Source organism: Empidonax traillii, unplaced genomic scaffold, assembly GCF_003031625.1.
Source record: "Empidonax traillii isolate 1590-97213 ecotype Southwest subspecies unplaced genomic scaffold, ASM303162v1 scaffold513:size879593, whole genome shotgun sequence".
Taxonomy (NCBI): domain Eukaryota; kingdom Metazoa; phylum Chordata; class Aves; order Passeriformes; family Tyrannidae; genus Empidonax; species Empidonax traillii.
This window is the reverse complement of record NW_020955706.1, coordinates 305,228-325,193: the sequence shown is the minus strand read 5'-3', so window position 1 is coordinate 325,193 and position 19,966 is coordinate 305,228. Positions and strand designations below refer to the sequence as shown.

At 40.9% G+C, this 19,966-nt stretch overlaps 1 protein-coding gene across 12 annotated transcripts; it reads right to left on the bottom strand.

Moving 5' to 3' along the window:
- Window positions 1-1,543: 1,543 nt before the first annotated feature.
- On the bottom strand, window positions 1,544-18,674 carry HNRNPA3 (heterogeneous nuclear ribonucleoprotein A3). 12 transcript variants are annotated; one of them, XM_027896728.1, is made up of 15 exons: window positions 18,575-18,674; window positions 14,872-14,984; window positions 14,386-14,409; window positions 10,507-10,629; window positions 10,275-10,421; window positions 9,982-10,192; window positions 9,654-9,743; window positions 9,486-9,593; window positions 9,267-9,347; window positions 8,423-8,569; window positions 7,535-7,660; window positions 7,376-7,447; window positions 6,034-6,103; window positions 4,255-4,329; window positions 1,544-1,804 (listed from the first exon to the last, which is right to left on the bottom strand). In XM_027896728.1, the coding sequence occupies exons 2-12, from the start codon at window positions 14,935-14,937 to the stop codon at window positions 7,395-7,397; spliced, it is 1,176 nt and encodes a 391-aa protein (XP_027752529.1). In that variant the 5' UTR covers window positions 14,938-14,984; window positions 18,575-18,674; the 3' UTR covers window positions 1,544-1,804; window positions 4,255-4,329; window positions 6,034-6,103; window positions 7,376-7,394. The 12 variants fall into 12 exon arrangements, with proteins under 12 accessions (XP_027752529.1, XP_027752526.1, XP_027752528.1 ...); XM_027896727.1 differs by having other exon boundaries at window positions 1,555-2,192; XM_027896724.1 differs by lacking the exon at window positions 1,544-1,804 and adding an exon at window positions 1,888-2,192 and having other exon boundaries at window positions 4,853-6,103.
- Between the last annotated feature and the right edge of the window lie 1,292 nt (window positions 18,675-19,966).

Below are 19,966 nucleotides of genomic sequence, written 5' to 3'. Positions count from 1 at the left end.
ACCTTTGTCACCTTGTCATTCAGCTTCCTGTCAACTCACCGATTCTAAATAGCAGAGGCCTCCCCAGTACCTGGTGCAAACACACACACATGCTATCCCTCTGCAGCGCAGTCTTGGCTCAGTAGAGCAGGAGTAGGAAAAGCAGAGCAGTAACAGCTTCCCTACAAAGCTGGGTTTGCTTCGGGGCAGTGTAATGCCAGGAACCATGATCCTATTAACTGTATCCAAAAAGGCACATGTACTGCCAAGTGCTAGTACCAGAAGAAAGCCTTTAGTAAGCCTTAAACCTCGGACTACCAGCTGTTCCAGCCCTACCTACCGTAAGAGAAAAGTAACATAAAAGTTTCACAGTTCTCATACTGTGTTACTTGCTGCAAACTTTCAAGTGAGGCTCTGCCCCACAAAATGTCTGTATTTGACACTGCAGATACAGTGAAGTCATGAAAAAAATTCATCTCAGATTTGCAGCATCCCTGCAGTGATAGGAACCATTCCTGTTACAGCAAGTACTAAGATATGCAGTTTTGCAGAAGACAGTAGGAAATACAAATCTAAGTGACCCAGCTTGCATCTTGAGGCTGCTTACCTTGGTTATACTGACCTTCCTTGTTAACTGTGTGCCAGGCCATCCCCCTGCCCAGTCCTTATGTGCTCTGAACATGGGAATGCTCCTCTGCTTGGAGCAAATGGTCAGTAACAACGGTTGATAACTTGGGAGGCTTGATTTTATGGATAAAGCAGATCTATTTGCTCTAGATAGGGCAGCCAGGCACCAGCTAAAATCAAAGCTACTGCTGTTCAAATGTGCCTCTTGACTTTGCCACCTTCACTGCTTAGGAAGAAAAACACTCCTAACAGTTGCCAAACCTGGGCGAGCACTAGGGGAATACCAGACACTGCTGCCATTTAAAGCAAGAGAGCTAATCCGTATTTGAGGATGGCTGTTTTAGAGCATAGCCATTAAGGAGAAAACACACTGAGCCTTGGCCTGGAGAGTCTTTCAGCACTGATACACAGTAGCTCTAATACACAGGCAGGTCTGATGGCAAAGCACAGAGAACCTAAAGAGCTTCTGTGTTCCCCCTGCCACTAATTAGGCTATCAGATGTCTGACTTACAAAGAAAATGTTCTCCCTAGCTGCAATATAGATACTTTAATTACAAATTGGCTATAAAATAGACACCTCAGCAAACCCTTGCCCTGAACTTCAATTTGTTCCTTAATTTGTTCATTAATGTGAGAGCCAAAGGCAAACAGCATCCTTAAAGCCTTCACAGGGGCTGTTGCATTTGTACTACCCATATGTCTAAAACATAATACAAGGATACCATTTCCAAGACAAAAAGTGCAACAACAAAAAACCTGCAGTTAATACAGACACCTTGTTTGAATTTCACCAGGCAAAGAATCAGGTTAAAGGAACTCAGACTGTGACAACCTGCATTCCATCTAAACCAGTATTCACATCGTGAACACAGTGAATGCTGCACTCGCATTGAAACACCCAACATCATTAAGGGAAAAAATTCCACATCACTCAGGTATGGAAAAGCTTCATATTGCAACTATAACCTTTATTATTATTACTGAGGTACAGATTATGTTCCCAAACCTGAGAGTGGCTAGAGACACTGACAAGTCTAAAGCATCACAATGCTGACCTTACATGCTGACAATTTTCCACATGAAGACCATTTATTTCTTGATCAAAACATCAAGTTTTAAAACCGTTAAAAGTACAGCTGAAAAGATGGGCTGAACCAAGGTTTTCTGACTTGCAGTCCCCAAGTTGGAAAGATGATCCTGTAAGAAAACGCGTTGCAATAATTCAAGACCGCTTTGTGTTCATCACAGCACTAAAAAAAGGTGATGGCAACGCCTTTTAGATTGTAAGTCATTTGACAATATACACTTTATTCTGATACAAAATTGAAATATTTTAAACAAATTTCAATCCATTATGGACTATACTGAAATTTTTAATTTCCATGCTATTTTAACTTGTTTAGCCACAAGTTCTGAGATTTCAGCACACTAGCACCATTACTGTTGAAGTCTTTGCCAGTTATTATACCATTTTATTCTGCTTCCAATCTTGCGATATTATCTTCTACATGAAGGCCATTTTTCTTCTACGGAGGTACTTGGATTACTTTAGCTCAGGAAAAAGCTAACAGATAGAGATGGCAACCTGTAGCACCCACAGCAGAAAAAGAATCATCCATCAGATATCTGAATTTCAGTGACACTCAAGATCTTACATGCTCCACACAATTTAAGATACAGACACTTGTCAGAGACCACAGACTCATGTTTAAGAGAACATTCCACCCCAGTGCAGACAGTATATGAAAACATGTTAATGTCTTAAACACAGGAATCAAAGACAGCACATCAGTACATCACACAGTCAACACTTGAAAGACTAGGAGCTATAAATATTAAAAGGATATAAAAGATGCTGTGTTCAATTTACATGTTATGTAACAACATACTTACCACATCTGCATCAATACGGGCTCCTTTTGGGGAAACCCTCTTTACTACCTGGAAGTACCATTTTTGTTTTCAAATAAACTTCTGTGCAACTGCAGCTTAGGGACCAATGCTGTGTTAACTTTGCATCTTTAGATCTCTATTTACAGCTGCTATTTTCAACAACAGGCAGTAAGGTAAAAAAGGTGGCCATAAAACAAATGCTCTTAACTCTTTGAAGTGCCTCTTAGACAAAGCTACACTCGACCAAATACTCCCTTTAAGAATGTGTTTATCTTTGACAAAGTTATTTCTGAACGAAATAGGGTATGAATAATTGAACTTAAGCAAATTAGTCAAATAAGAGTGTTATGAATCAGTGTGAAAATAATTCCAACAGTGAATATCTCGTTCTTTATGTGGTACCAAAAGACCTGTCCAGGGCACAGAACCAGTCTGCAGCAACGTGGAATCCTCTCACGTTAAGGAAAGGTAGACTTTTGCTGTATACACAGGATAGTAGAAAAATGCAAACTAGAAAGTTTTTGTTAAAAATTACTTTTGTTGAAATATTTCAAGATTTCACTGTTAAAAAGCACAACAGCATTTTCCCTCACCTGAGTAATTGTGAAAGACGAATGCTGTGCCTTGTTACCTGTTGCTACACAAATGCCTGGGGTAAGCAAGCAAGCTTGTCACCTCTGCAACAAGCTGTCTGGTACAACACACTAAGGCTACTGTGACTACTGCTGCAGTTTCAGATTTTGGCTAAGCAAAAACTTTTGTCAATGTTTTTTTAAAAAATATACAGTCATTCAGAGATTTTTCCGTTAAGTAGCTCCTGATTTTATGAAAATCTCTTAAAATTACTTCCAAATTAACTTTTAATTTTACATTACAAAGTCATGAACTGCTTTCTGGAAATTTACAGATGGCAGACAGTCAAGTTGAAATACTTGAACCGGTTTGTGAATATGCCTTGGCCTCTGGTAGACTGAAATGTAGGTTCCACTTGACTATTTTCACAATAACTGAAGTAGAACCAAGATTATTAAAATAGACTTCATAAAAATAATGCACAGGCTCAGAAATGTATCAGAAGTTTAAAAAGATGATGGACTACTATATAAAAGGACCTTTAACTATCAAAGATGCAGAAAAGGAAATGTTCCAAGAGTTAAGAACCAATGTGCATAAAATCCAATTCCATGAGTTTTCACGTGTACAAATGCTGTTGGGGTTTCAGGATATCACGTGCCAGTATTGGCCTCCACTCACATACTGTGCCTGAAAGCACACAAAACCTGAAAGGGAGCTCTCTGATTTGCCCAGGTAATACAACCCCACCTGGTAAGCCAAGCTCCACTCACGAGGAGGGAAGTCCCAGCTCCTGAAGGGTGCAGAATGAGTGCAGCAGGTCACACGCTGCTGAGAATTGAAGAACTGCTTCAGCATTGCCACCTTTCTGGGCTTCTGTGGGGCTCTTTCCATTACACGGCACTGAACGCCTTCCCCCCACCCCCAACCCCAGCACACCCCCTGCAGTAACCAGAGCGCGCATTTCCAAACATTTACAATTTGTATAGTTGATCTGGAACACACAGCAACTTTGTATCTGCCAGGAGCAGAAGATTCTTGGATAGGAAATGGATGACATATACTGGAACACTTGCTCCTTATTACTTATGGCTTTCCTTGATATTAAAAGGCTGGCAAAGGAAAGCCCTAGAAGGAAAGAAGGGTTAAACAGATGTTTTACTATACACTACATATCTTACCCAGTCAGAAACCTTCAATTGAAGAGGATGTGCAAGACATTCCCCATTTTGTCAAGCAGCAGCTTCTCATTCAACCTGAAAATTAAAGACATTACTCTTACCTTGTTTAAAAACCTCCCACTACTCTTTATAATTCATGAAAAATTTTAAAGGCAAACCTTACCTATGCTCATTGCCCTTCCTTTCAGGTCTAAATGCTAGACCTATTGATTTTGAGTCAACTCAAGTAGCTATCACTCAAGGAGGTTCCAAAAGGTGAAGAACTCTTGCTAGACTTTCTTCGATATTTCAGCTGTGATAAGCAGATTAACTAGCCTTGGGGAAGCTGCTCACTATCAGCACAGTATCTTATGCCTTCACTTTTCTGGAAGTTGAAGCTGTTGCTCCTGCTGCCTTGTCATTCTTTTATTAGGCTGACTTCTCCATACTCAATAGGCTGCTGAAGTCCTGTCTTACGAGTCTCCTTAGCAATGTATGGATCAAAGAAGTACATCCTAGGTTCTGAAAAGCTGGTGAATCACTGTCCTCAGGGCTTACACTTTTCCACATCACAAACAACAGCTAAGCTACCCCACCCACCTACAAAGCGGTCACTTACATCCATCTCTTAAAAGGTTGCATACAGATCTTGTTCATAAAGTTTATTATGACACTATTTTTCAAAGTTAACATTGTTGTCACAGTACAGCTACAAGAGGCCCTGTTAAAAAGAACACTGTCAATACATTCTAAAAAAATTTAGAAATACCAGGATCAATTGTCAGAAGGGACATCAACCCCATCCTCCAGTTGTCCCTGCAATCAGTTGCAAGCCCCAGGTGCAAGTCTACACATCTTCTAGAGCATAGTAACGTACAAAGCAAGTTGGTAGGTGTCTCACTCCCTAGTGAGCTGTGGTTTAGTTTCCCATGTTTTCAAACTCCAAATGGGTTGTTTAAAAAATGCCTTTATTGAAGTACAGCCTCCCCTCCCACCCCAAGCCCAAATGAATATGTACAACAGAAGCGTTCACTAAACCATCAATTCTTGCTTTAACTTTTGAAATCTTTGAAAACTCCACAGAAAATAAGCAGCAGACTTTGAAATCCATTTAGGAGGCTACCATCTTGACACTGGTTCCTTGTTTTAGTGTACTGCAGTCTAAATACACTCAAATAACAGTGTTTAAATAACATGTTTAATTTTTTTTTTCAAACAACACACTCATTTTTCTACCACTTTTTAAAAATTATAACTCATTATTAATATGACTGATTATGCCTTGAGTCATTTCATACATCATTCCTATACTGGAATTGCATTTACCTTATACTGCACATTGACCCAGAAGTGAAACAGGTGTGAGTAATTCCAATACATATTGCCAAGTGTCTGAGTATTTCTTTTATTGACTGGGTCCCTACTCTTCTGAGTCTGAATTGACAGCAAGCACTGGCCTGGCAATAGTCAAGAGAATTCACATCAGATGAGGATAGGACAGACTGCAGTGCCTTAATTTGGAGGTTAGAAGTGAGAATGAAGTACCATTTCTAGCCATATGCGCTGGTAACATTTGCTACTCCAGTGCATCGAATCCAGTTGTAGCACACTATCCCTCTACCTGTGGGAACTTGAGACCATGCCATTCTACATTGTGGGAAGTGTTTCTAATTGGAAAAATTCAACTAGATGGTGTTATGTTTTGAAGCTCTCAGCTGAGCGCAGACATCTGCAATGGAAACAGCTTACAAACTATACTACTTCAGAGCCCACGGGGAATGGGCTTTTGGAACGCATTACCTGGGACTGTCAGTGATTACACCTGCGCTACCCTTGGCTCCCAGTCAGAAGAATGTGTCCAGAAAATTGCCTAGGGTGCATGCAAGAAAGTATACAGCCATTAAATTATTGAGGAACATACCTATTACTCTCACTATGACACCTCATTTAATTGAAACAGTGCAGTCTGGTGTAAGGGAGAAGGAAATGGGGATAAAGGAAGGGGATGAAAATTCCAAGCCACCCTCCCCAAAGTATAGTTTTATTGAAACAGATTCATTGTATATCCCAAGGAAACAGGCACTTGATTCCCCCCACCTTAACTTCTCGGGAATTACAATAAATATAAAGGTAAAAAGCAAGTTTCTTTTTCTCTTAACCCAAGATTTAAACAACTTCAGTTATCCCTTATGCATCTCAAATGAGACGGGAGACAGCTTTCACGTGTCTAAAGTTGGTCTTGTTAAAATATTTATCATGCCTTATTTTCTTGAAGCGCTAGTACTAATACAGAACTACAAATTAAAAAAATATGCACAAACCAAAAAGTAATTTTAAATTTTCATTAAGGTAAAGCTTAGTTCTATGATTCACAAACACTAATTTGAGTAACTCAATCCTAGTTATACATCTAAACAAACTATAATGCAACATACAGATTTTTCCCTCTGTATGCCTATGTAAGTCATGTCAATGACAGTTACGTATATACACTGAGACTAGACCCTTTAAGACTGCAAATCAATAGGTGTTTCTATTGTTAACTTTAAATTAATACAAAATTGTAATTGAGAAATGCATTAATCTTCTCTATTAACTAACAAGGAAACACCCTAAACTACATTTTATTTCTGTTATAGTTCTCTGTACTAAATGTGGAAAAACTGAACTACACAAATATTGAAAAGTTAAAAAATCATTGATTTGTTTATTCCTGGTACCACTACCACAATTTACAGGGCAATATACCTGATGTAATGGGAAAATAAAAAGAAAAAAGAAAGACAAAGCTACAACAGAGAAAGACCTCAGGAATGTACATCTAATCGACACTACATAGCATTAATCAATAGCTGCACTTTTTGCAAACTGTGGCTATGACAGTCCTGATCAAGAAGGGTTTCCTGTTTAAGCTGCAGTAACTTTTCTGACTATGGATCATCGTTCCTTCTGTGGCAGATTTTACAGTTCCTCTAATTCATTTGGGACGACTGTCTCAAAGTAACCTGCAGCTTTCCTGACAACTCCTCGCTCTCTCTCCTGCTAAGAACTGTAGCCTGTTGAATACAGGATAAGAAAATTATTACTCTCAGTGAACAGTTGCACATTATTAATCATCATTATAAATATGCATTACACCTACCCTTTTTCTGGTAGCATTTTTAGAATCTTCTACCACCATAGCCCCCGCTTCCACTTCCAGATCCATAACCACCTACAAAAATAGGACGTATATTGAAATACAAGAGTAAAAAGGGGTATTAACTCAAAACCAACATTTTCTCTACAAAATCATGCTTACCACCATAGGGACTGCCTGAACTTCTGCCACCAAAGCTGCCACCACCTTTCATGGGACCATAGTTAGACTGCTGTTGTCCACTGTAATTGCCAAAATCATTGTAGTTTCCACTACCACCATAATTACCTGAAACAAACGCGAATTTACAAAGTCATGTTTGATCAATACTTAGGGCATGAAGCTTGCCAAATTCTGATATTCAGTGTAAAAGTAATAGTTTAAAATTATTTAAAATGAAGTTCAAGCATTTTGCACGCTACCTCTATGCAAAATGTATGAGTAAGAAAAAACCCTTAACACTGGAAAATTTATCTATTTGAGTAGGCAATTTGATGTTTACACAATTTAAGACCCTAAAGTAGGAAAAGCACGAGTTTCACCACCATTCTTCCACTGCCCAACACTCTGCATGTATGACAACGTTAATTACATACTAATTATTTGCTCCAAAAAGTGATAGAAGTGTAACAGGCACGCTGCAAATGTACATCAGAAAGTATAATGAAGTACGTAGCAGCTTTTGCAGCTTGGTTCCCCAAATTTGAGACTTATATTCACAGTCCTTGGAAAGGAGGACATGATCTACATGATGTGAACTGATGTCTGAGGAAAACAGCATATTTAAAATGGTCAACACCTTTAATACTCTACGTCCACACAGAAGAGTTATAGCTGAAACTTTCTGAAAAATACATCCCAGGCAACGTAATGTTATAATGTATCAAAGTTGATCCATACAGAAAAATATTTTTCTTATTTAACATGGCATTTTATGTAAAAATCTACTTGAACAACTCATTTTATATATATTCCACTATCATATTTCAGGCATTGTAAAATGAGACCTGACTAAAAAATATGGATGTCTAATTGAAGTTGGCATCTTACCACCACCAAAATTTCCTCCTTCATTGTAGCCATCATATCCTCCTCCGCCACCTCCATATCCACCACCTGGGTTTCCGTATCCTGGTCCTCCACCACCACCATAACCTCCTCTGCTGCCATAGCCAGGACCACCTCCGTAGTTGCCACCTTTGAATAAAAAAGTCAAACTAAATTCACCAAAGCAAAATACTGGTAAGAAAAGGTCCATTTAACAAAAAACCCCAAACCAACAGCATTGCTCAATAAAAAGCTCCCACAGCATTGTCCCTGTATTGTACTCATTGTGGTTGCAAAATTTATCTAAGCTATTTAATGGAAAAAAGCCCCATGTTTATAAAATCAGGACCCAAGTAATCATATACTACTTCCCTTGTCCCTTTTTGACTTTTGATAATTGCCCTTTTTGGTAATGTACACATCTCTCTTCAGATGCATTCTGGATACTCATCCAAACTTCATCATGAAAAAGATACTACTGAGCCATGAAAAGTCTTTCAGTTGACTGAAAACATTTCTGGTATGATAGCTGGCCATTGCTTTATTCAGTTTTCGTCATCTCAACTGACAGCAGAATCTTCATTCAGTTCTCAATAATCTTTAAAAGCTGTCTCATGACCTCACGATATGAGATTATTTACAGGGTAAACACGACGCAGTATTTTTTTTCCATCATTATTTTGTGGGGAAAACAAAAAACCCACTAATTCTTCACAGGTCTACAATGCAGACATTAAACTTCCATTATCACATTATCAAAAAAGTAGCCTTTGTTTCGAAGGTGAACTCAAGACTTACAGCTCGTTTTATCAGTGCAGGGGAAAAACAAAGTGAACTATTCACTTACCATCACCAAATCCATTGTATCCGTCACCACCCCCAAAGCTTCCTCTGCTCCCACCACCGCCACCACCACCCCCGTAGCCTCCTAGAACACAAAACAGATGAGAATGTTTTCCTGAACACACATGTTAAATGTTTAAGCCAACTGACACAGGAAATAAATAATAATAATAAAAAAGCCACACCAGAGATCACATTGTATATAAATATTCCCATCATTTACCTCTCCCACCAAAGTTTCCTCCTCGGCCAAAGTTCCCTCCACCGCCTCCAAAGTTTCCACGGCCCATGAAGTTGCCGGAGCCACCCCCACGACCTACAAAATATTTCACTTGAATTACATTAATTGAAAACCCGTTACATAAAATAACTATGCACAACTACAACTCACCTCTCTGAGAGCTAGCAGTCTGCATCTCTTGTTTTGAGAGTGCTTTTTTCACTTCACAGTTATGTCCATTTATAGTATGGTATTTCTGAACTACAGAAAATTGTGAAACAGGAAAGTTAGAAAATCGCATCACCATAATATGCTGTAAAACTCTTAAAAGCTACTGTAAAGCATGAGCAGACTTTTAAAAGGAAAATGAAACTGACCCCACTCTTACAACAGTAAAACCGCTGACTATGCATACACTTCATCACACGCTGCTGTTCTGAAGTCTTACGTTAACACTTTTATCCTGTAAAAGTAGTATTCTCACTTAAGAGTTACATACCAACAATTTTATCAACTGTATCATGATCATCGAAAGTTACAAAAGCGAAGCCTCTTTTCTTTCCACTCTGCCTGTCTTCCATGACTTCTATGGTTTCAATCTTGCCATATTTTTCAAAGTACTCCCTTAAATTATATTCCTCTGTATCTTCTTTAATTCCACCAACAAATATTTTCTTTACTGTGAGATGTGCCCCAGGCTTTACAGAATCCTGAAATGCCAAAAATGACATTTAGTGCTTTACATGATTAGGTAAACATTAGGAAAAAAGGTTAACTGAAACACTAACTCACCTCCCTTGAAACCGCTCTCTTTGGTTCAACCACGCGCCCATCAACCTTATGTGGTCGAGCACTCATGGCAGCATCCACCTCCTCCACACAAGAGTAAGTCACAAAGCCAAAGCCTCTGGAACGTTTTGTTTGGGGGTCTCTCATCACCTGCAAGAACACAGGAGGTATCTGCACCTCTGTCCTAGATTAAGTACCTATACCCTTTCAAAACCACCATTATTAGACACTTTACCACACAGTCCGTGAGTGTGCCCCATTTTTCAAAGTGCTCTCTCAAGCTATCATCTGTTGTTTCAAAGCTGAGACCTCCAATGAACAGCTTTCTCAACTGCTCTGGCTCCTTCGGCTCATGGCCCTACAAAATCAAAAATTGAAAACATATTTTGAATACAAATCACAGAATTAAAATTTCACAGAATTACTAAAAAGTATCTGTGCACATTATACCTACAAATAGGTGGAATACATTTACATAAAAACAATGACTTCTAATGGGCATAGACAGCAGCATAGTAAACAATTAATGAGGTATAATTTTAATTAAAACACTAACTAACCAACAACTTAAAAGGAGTGCTCCAATTCAAACAGTAAAACGATTTCAATACACTAAATAATTTGGTTGCTCCCCATCCCTTAAAGTGCATTCATTCTATGCCTATCTTTGGGTTGCAGGTTGCTTTGTAGGGACTAGGGATGAAGCCCTGCTGGATGAAGTTCTAACACTTCATGAAGCATAATCACAAAGAACTATAAAAGAATTAAGCATACAGTATTCAAGAAAAAACGGTTGTTGTTAAAACTGAGTGCCTACTTTTTGGGTATATCCATTTTGAAATTATTTTATTATTTTTTGAAATTATTTACTGTTTTTATGCATTTTGAAAAAATGTATCAGTTTGTAATTCCTTAAAATTTTAAATTTTGTACTTGGATAATTTTCTAATTGGAGTACATGAAAGCAAGAAATTAGAAGTACTTATGTGGGTTTCCGTGTTATGAGAAGTAACTCTCAAATGGGAAGCAACATGGACTTACATCTTACAGATAAAACAATATCTTGAAAAACTTATTAATGACTAATAGGGGGTACAACTACTGAAATTAGATTGGTAACTTAAAAACCATTATAGAACAAATGAGTTTAACTGAAGCTTTTGACAACATTGCCTATATATGACCAGTCCCATTTTAAAATGAAGTTTCAGAGCCCAGTTTCCTACAGAACAATTAAAGTGGGCTTGCAAGTATAATTGCATTTCTGCTTTCAGTGCTGCACTTTTTTAAGTGGGCAGGGAACTTCCCCATACCTTTGACAGGAGTTTATGAAAAATTATTTTAAAACTTTCTCCCGCTGTAAGGGAAGTCTTATCAAAAGGCAACCAGATTAAAATCTTGTTTTGCAATCATGAGCTTTTGTGCATGTGAAATACTCCACACAACAAGGTGCTGGCCAGCTATGCTTCTGTTCTGCAGCATGAATGTGCAACAGGCTTCACTGGTTCTGCTGCAGTGCGCTGAACCAGACTAGATGGAGCATTATTGTGAGAACTGAACTACATAAAATTCAGCCACAGACTTCTACGTGTAGACATCTTGCTTCAAATCTGAGGTGCTTTAACCTCTGCCAAGGTGCTAGGGGTAGCCAAGAAAGCGTACATCCCTTTGAGTGAGTTTTTCTGATTAACACAGTGCTTCTGCAAATTGTTGGTTTATAACATTCAGGTCGTACTACAGGAAACAACACCTTTGATTACAAAAAGCTAACTGAGAAGCAAATCCCTGCCCTCATACCCGTGAGAAACAGCCCCAGCACTCTCAGTTACAGTTTTCTATTTATGGCTTTGTTACTGCAGGAACATTATATAAATGATTAGCAATCACTGATCCTGTGACTACAAAGTCAAACTTCTTTTCTACTGTCTTTTAAGTGGTTTGAACTACAAAAGTTAAAAAAAAAAAAAAATCTCCCTTTTAACTACACGTGGACCTAAAATTTTATAGGGTAACACACTTACTGCATGTAGAAACTGCTTTAGGCCAAGTGTTGTTTTCTGTTGCTGTGGGTTTTTTTTTAATCTACAGACAGTATGTAATTTTTTTCTGCATGTTAAACCTGGGGACACCGAGTGTTTTAAAATCTCTTACATATATTAAAGGAAATTTATTTTGTGAAACAGCAGAGTTTTGACTCCTCCAAAACAAAAAAGGAAAGAAAAAACTAGACAAACTTTTTACAGTTTTCTAACATCCCTCAAGGTTATGATGGTTTTCAGGTAAAAACTCAGACTGCTTTTACTTTAAAAGAATGACCACGTAACTTTTCAGGTCACTCCTCAAAGGAAAAGTGAAGTCCTTCTCAGCTTACCGTTATTATGTGCACATGAACTGCTGTTCTCATACAGGAGGAAAACCACCTGCTTTTACAGTTTCTCTCTTTCATTAGGGAGAAATTATCTTGAGGACACATCTATGTTATAGTAACTCTACACAGAAATAAAATGCAGCATTTTATTAGGGAATTATTTTTTTTCCTGGTAGTTTGTTCTCTCAGTGCTGTTCTCTTATGACAAGGAGGTGTTTTCTCAGTCGTTCTGCTGGAGGATGCTCATAACAGCAGTCTCTCCTGGACAGCAAATGCTGTGCAACACCTCTCTCCCTTCCTCCTTAGCGTGAACTACCCCAATGCTCCAACAAAATCAGCAGGCTGCCTCCTACTCAGCTGACACGGCAGGCCAGCACGCCATTTTGCAGCGCTCCTCTGGTCAGGGACAGGGAATGCAGCTGTAAGAATGCACAGCCTGCCTTTAGCCGGCAAGAAATCTTTGCTTCTCCCTCAACACTGTTTAAGGGGTCTCCAAGCACATTAATAAGCTCTGAGCAGGCAGGAAATTTTCTTTCCTGCCTCGACTATGGTCTTCCTCCCTAAAGCCAAGGCTCTGCGCAGCCCCGACCGCCTCCATTTTGTGAGCGGCCGCATCTCCTCCGCCGTCAATATGGAGCCGGGGGCGGGGCCGCGCCGCCAGTGCCAGCGCCGCAGTGGCGCCATGGGCGGGGCCCGCCGGCCCGGCAGGAGGACACGGACAGGCCGGCGCTGAGGGGACTGCGCGGTCCCCTCTGCTCACCTCCTCCCACCAGCAACGTCGAAACACTGCTTCCTAGCTCCTACTTAAACCCTTAAAGCTCAGCACAATTAACTGTACCTCTCATCAGAGGGGAAGAAAACATGGCAGCTAGAATCCCCTGGGATTCCTGCAAAAAGTCCTAATCTTTGCAGAAATCCTGACATCTTTTGGCAATGCTGCAGATACATACTGTCTCTATCCCGAGGTTGCTAACAACTGAAATTTTCTATGGCAGGAATTTGGAATAATCGACCTTTTGGAGCTGCAGTATTTCTCTCTAAAGGCACAGGCTTCAGGTGGAGCCCTCCCAAGCATTACGCCTTTAAGAGCAGCACCAGGTGTCCACAAAATGCCTGGCACCACACCTACATGCAGCTGTGGCTAAACCTGAGACCACCCTCTCCCCCGGGCAGTACAATCCTAGACTGTCTTCTGAAAGGAGAAAGCTGACAGGCAACTGTGGCCTCAGCATCTTTCTCCGTGAAACAAGGTCTCTACAAACTCTACAGGTTTTAAAGCAATTCCAGGGCAAGCTACTTTTGTGAACTGAAAGAGCTTTTTTAGTATGCAGCTGAGCAACCCCAGATACATTCTATCCAAAGTCCAAATCAGCGAGAGTTTCAATATTCCTTCCAGAAGGACTTTACACACATACCCTACCAATCGCATGCAACTCTAACAAGGTTTGTTCTCAAGTGTGTAGGCCCTCCCACATTGCCGCAGTATGTAATTCCGAAAAAAGTTGGTTTCAACTAGCTATTCAGGCATCCTGAAAAAATGTTAGAAAGCAAGCAAATCCAAATGAACAAACAGAAAGTGCCTCAGTTATTAACTATACAGGCATATTTAACACTCTTTTTGCCGATCTTAAAATTACCTTCTGAATGGTATAAAGAACTTCCCCCCCCCATTTCCACACCCTGCCCCAAAATAACTAGCTCCCATCCTCCCAGAAACAGCCCCAACATCTTCTCTATACTACGCACCTTATTCAGTCTACGGTATTTCTGCTAGAAGCAAAAGAAAACAGTTATTTTTACTTAGTACAGCTCGCTTTCATTTGCAGTGACTATCAGGCAACCATTTTTTCATTAAAAAAAAAAAGAAAAAAAAAACCTGTCTTCATTCCCACTAAAACCAGGACTTTGAAGATATGAAGTAAACAAGTTCCTGCTGATACTCTGAAGATACATGAATTTCTTAATATTATTACACCTTGCTTTAATCAGAAACATACATTTAATCGGTTTTGTCTTAACAGAAAACTAGAAAAGCAGAAGTTCCCCATTATGCTTAACACCCCACCCCTTAAAACTGTAAGCAATAAACTGCAGTTTAAAGTTACTCTGCTAACACGGGGATGAAGAAGGTAGAAAAAAAGCGCCATTTATTAATATATCAGATAGAAACAGGTAAGGGTTTTTTTTCCCCTCAAAACTTCTTTTTTTAAGTAAAGAAAGCAATCCTCTCACCTGTGAGGATCGTCTTCCTTTCCTCTTGTAGTCTTCCACCTCTCTCTCTTCCTTAATAGCAGCCATTTTGGAAGGGTATTTTAACTCAGCCTTTCTTTTTAGATCTAGGAAACCTAGAAAACAGGTTGGATAAGTCAGTACTTACCCCAATTCCTGTGACATAGGGCCTTCTCTGGCTGAAATGCACAGGATCAAACAGGTGAAAGCAGGAAAAAAAAAATCCAAGTATTTAAAAGGGTAAAAATCCTCAGCCTATTTTGCTGATGTTTATAAAGAGCTGCAGAAGGAACATCTGCTGTCCTAGTAAAGCTTGTTTTACAACTGATGGAATACCTAAGTACAATGCTAAAATCTGCAGAAAACCTGTAGGTATTACTGTCTTACATAACTATCATGGATACAACTGATACAGGGCAAGCAAATTCCACCTCTGATACCCAGACCCACTACATAAATCCTATGTCTCTGGATTTTAAACCCCAAAACACTCAACATTTTTCAAATAGTGCTTGTAAGAACTATCTGATGGCACCTTACTGTAATCAGCAACCCAGCAACGTCGAACACTAAAGGATGTGTTGAATGTTTTCTGTACTGAAAAGCATTTTCCACTATCAGCAGTGGAATTTACTGATTCTCCCTGGCAACATCAGGTAATTTCAACATCTGATCCTCAGCTATATGTAGCACTAGACATTTGCATTACCTTTGTTTCCCAATTATGTACTTAATTACTGTACTATATAAAGTTATGTATGTATCATTACAAAAATTACATCTTTTACAAGAGAAGCTCAGTGGATGAACCCATACCTACACATTAAAAAAAAAAGTTCAAGTTATTTGCCTTAGTATTAGTGTATTGGTATCCTGGCCATCATCAGTACTTTGGATGTTTCCTGAAACTTTATTACAGCTGCCAAAATGCAATACCGTACATTTTGTAACATACTTCAGTAAACTATTCTTGTGCTGTGTTAAAATCACAGATATTTACAAGATTAGGTGTGTGTCTATGCGGGTTGTTTGTTTGGGTTGGGGATTTTTAAAAGTTTTCTTCACGCAAACACTGCGTAGGGAAAAGCGGACGGGTCTCTATTAATGACCAATATGTGCTGTTATTCATAGTGGAAATTACTGTTTAATATAATTTCATGTTAAAATAAAGCTTTACATTAAACTCAACTGTGAAATCTTGAGTATGATGATTTAAGGCATTAACAATTTTAAAGGTTTTATTAAGTAACATCCAAGCGTTTGTATTATCTTTAATTCCTTTCTACATAATATTAAACCTTCTCTTGAAATCCTTTAAATCAAATACCACTCTGACTTAGGATATTACGTGCTTTAACTGAGCTGTTCAGTTCTTGAAGTCATACAGAGCAGGTATGAAACAGACCATGAACAGTTCAAAGGCTTTTTATAAACTGACTGTATGGGAAAATAAAACTTTGCAAATAGTTAAGGAGTAAAGGGATAAACTTATTTAAATACTTTTTGTCAGTAATGGAAAGTATGCAATCCCTCTCTAATTTTGTCACCTGCTGCTTCCCCCAGTGAGGCTCAATGCTGGCCAACATAAAGCTCCCGGGCATGGTTTCTTCAGACCATGACGGTCAGAACAGCATTGTCTCCTTGCTAATGCCACACCATCAGCTCAGTTGGAATACAGCTATCATTAAATGCTAGTTAAACTAGCACTGAACAGTTATATACTGCAACTTCACTACAGAACCGAAAGTAGTCTCAGAGCAAACCTGTTAGCTTATAATGAGAAAAAAGTCACTAGGAGATGTCTCACTACTCAAAGGAACTTACAATGCTGTTGTATCTCTTACAGGAGACAAGAAGCTAACAGAGGCAAAACAGACATTCCCAAGATGGAAGATTCCCTGTCCAATCAGAGAATACTATGGAGATGTATCAGTCTTTTCTGTAAACAGCTGAAGTTGGACCTAAAGTGCATATGCTTAGTATACTGTATTAAACCTAAAAGTTAATGCGGGAAAACAATTATTTTCAGCTTTAGGTGTGTCGGTAGTTTATTCTCAATGCCAACAGGAATGTCTACCTGGAAGAAAGCCCACCAAGATAAAAGCTTAATATCTTATGTGATGAATTTTCAAGCTTTACGGAAGCATGTTCAAATGCTCTGAACACACCAACACCTCCAATTAAACCCTGAAGCTGCTAAAACAACTGCTTACATGGAAAAGTTATTTATAGCTGTTTTGCTAAGGGATCCAGTTTCTTCTCTGCTTTTAACGTAGGAACAGAAACTAGTGTCACCTGTTGGTTTCTGATCCTAATTTTATACGATTTCATCTTGCAATGAAGGGAATAAACACCACACAAGAGAATCTGCACTATTTTTCTCATCACACTCTAAAATACTTGGGAAAAAAACCCCTTAGGTTTCGAGGAAAAAAAAGCAAAGGGAGAATATAATGACTATTTCCCTCCAGGTAGGGTAGAGATGATTGTTCCAGTCTGTATTTGATCTCAGCTTCAGTGAAGTTTAGAGTATCTGAACCAAGGTTTGTACAGGGCTACCTCTTCGTGCTGCACACCAAGATCATGGCTGGATGCCACTGAATGTCATATTGTGCACGTGTGGTTGGGGGAGTGAAAAAAGAGAAGAGAGCTCTATACTTTGCTTTCCTCCACCTCTCCGGGCAGCAGAGGTTCGCTACAGATGTTAACTCCCCCTGAGAATGGGTAAGGAATATTAGGGAGGTGTCTCAACGTGTACCAGCATTCCTCTAGGAAAGGCGGCGTACTGCACCAAATGATCTTAATGCTTTAAAAGCCTGTTCCGAGGAAAATGCGTGTGGAAAGCGCACTACTCCGAGTAACTTACGTGGGGGGAGGGGGGAGAGAGAACGCAGGGAGGGCAGAACAATGGCACAGGCACGCGTGGGGCTCGCCTCTCCCTACTCCTGCCCGAATCTGCGCCCAGGTGTTTCGGTGTGCCCAGGACTGCTGCGGAGGGCTCTGCTGCCCACAGTCCTGCCCTGGGCCGAGGGCCGGCCAGCTCTCGCCCACGCGCCGGAGCGCTGCAAAATGGCGGCGGCAGCAGCGCGCGGGGACGCGCGGCGGAAGCGCCGCTCTCCTGCTCCCTCCCTCTTCCTGTCCCCGCCATTGCAGAATAACGCGCCGCCTCGTAGGGGAAAGGGGGTCTGGAGCGCGCCACGAACGCTACAAGGAGGAGGCAGCCGCGAAACGGCGAAGGGCTCCGTGACGTGCCCCCCACCCTCCTGCCCGCCTGCGCCCGGGGGCTGGGGCAGAGATCGAGCTGCTCCAGCTTAGCTCGACGAGTCGCGTCGCCTAGCCCGGTCTAAGCTAACCTAGCCTAGCCTAGCCTGGCCTTCCCTTCGAACCCCGCCTCGGCCGAGCCTGGCGAGGCCCGCTCCCCGTTACCTCCATTTTGTGCCCGGGATCGCCTCGCGCCGCACCAATATGGAGCCGGGCGGGAAGGGGAGGAGGGCGCGGGGGCGTCACGTGGCGGGAAGGCGGGCTCGGGCGGCGCGCGCGCGCGCTCCGGCCGTTACCGCTTTTCTTCTCAGGGCCCGCCGCCCCTCTACCCCCCCCCCGCCCGCGCGCCCCGCCGGGAGGGGGCGGAAAGGGCCGGGAGGGAAGGAATATGGGGAGAAGGAAGATGGGGAGAGGGGTCAAGAAGCGCGAAAAGATAAGATATCACCGTGCCGGGCGTTCAGCGAAAGCGCCTTCTCGCTCCCGTCGGTCCCACGCCGGCCCCGCGCACGAACCTCCGCCCGCCTGCTGTGGGGGTGGCGGCGCCGGCGCAGCCGCGACTGGCGCGCGGGACGGCCTCGCCCCCCGGACGTGGCCCCGCCCCGCGGGCGGTGCGGCGCGCGTAGGGCGGTGTCCGCGCGCCTCAGGGCTCGGCGGGGAGGGGCGGCGAGGGGGGATCGAGAGCTTTGTGAAAAAGAGAAGGAAGGAGGCGATGCGGGGTTCGCAGGGCGCTTTTGCAGGAGTATCAGGATGTGCGTGAGGCGCCCAGGACCTTCCAGAAGTTGCTTCTCTCCACGTATTGTTTTTTTCCTGGAGATGCTACAAGGACGCAGCTAAAGATTGGCTCTGCAGAGCCTGTTCGGCGCTCACCCTTTAAACTGGTGTTCCGGATGAATACCGAAACAAATCGAAGCAATAAGTTTCACGAACTTTCCCATGCAGACACATTGCCTATCTCTTTTAATGGCGTTTTTCATCATAAACTAGCATAGAGAGCTCAAAAGAGGGTATTCTGCAAGAATTTTTTGTAGAATAAAGCACAGTTAAGCACATACATTAAATTTTTTTTCTTATCTGAAAGATGATGTCAGGAGAAGCAGCATTATAAAAACCTACCATTAAAGTCAACGTTTCTTTAGCCTTAGTTATCTCTATCCTCTCACAGTATTAGTAACTTATTTTAGTATGATGACCTAACCTAAGCAGCAGGAGTTGGCACTTAGCCATTTTAAAAATATCTTTATGCTATGTAAAGGAGTACACCAGTTGATATGGTTTTACTGAATCATTGGAAGTTTAGTATTAGCTGCTAATTTAATTTCTTTATTTTACCCTGCAGTTTCTAAAAAAAAAACCACCAAAACAAACCCCAATCCCCAAAAAAACCCGAGTTTCAGACTGGCATCTTTTATTTATGCAAAGGTTTAAAAACCTATTTGATTCACTATGGGGAATTTTCCTAATACATAGAGAAATTGCCAGCAGGTCTGGAAATGTTCTCACTCCTATTGTGCACAGAAGTTGAAACAAGTTTTTAGATCATTCCTGCATCTCTGTGAGAAGGTAGATGCCTTTATAGAAAATAAAACTCACTGAAAATTTCAGCAGTCTCCAGATATTCTTTGCACTGAGGTCAAACCCCAAAATTTCTCATCTTTCTTCTCTTAATCAAGTAAACCATCCAATTTCATTTTTTATTTACAATAAAATTCTTCATATATGGTGTTTATTCTCTTGCCCATTACCCACAGGGTGAAAGTATCGAGACAGACCATGGTACTGGCTAAATACATATCTTAGTTTCAAAGGTTCCTGTAGTTTACATGGGAGCTGCCTCCGT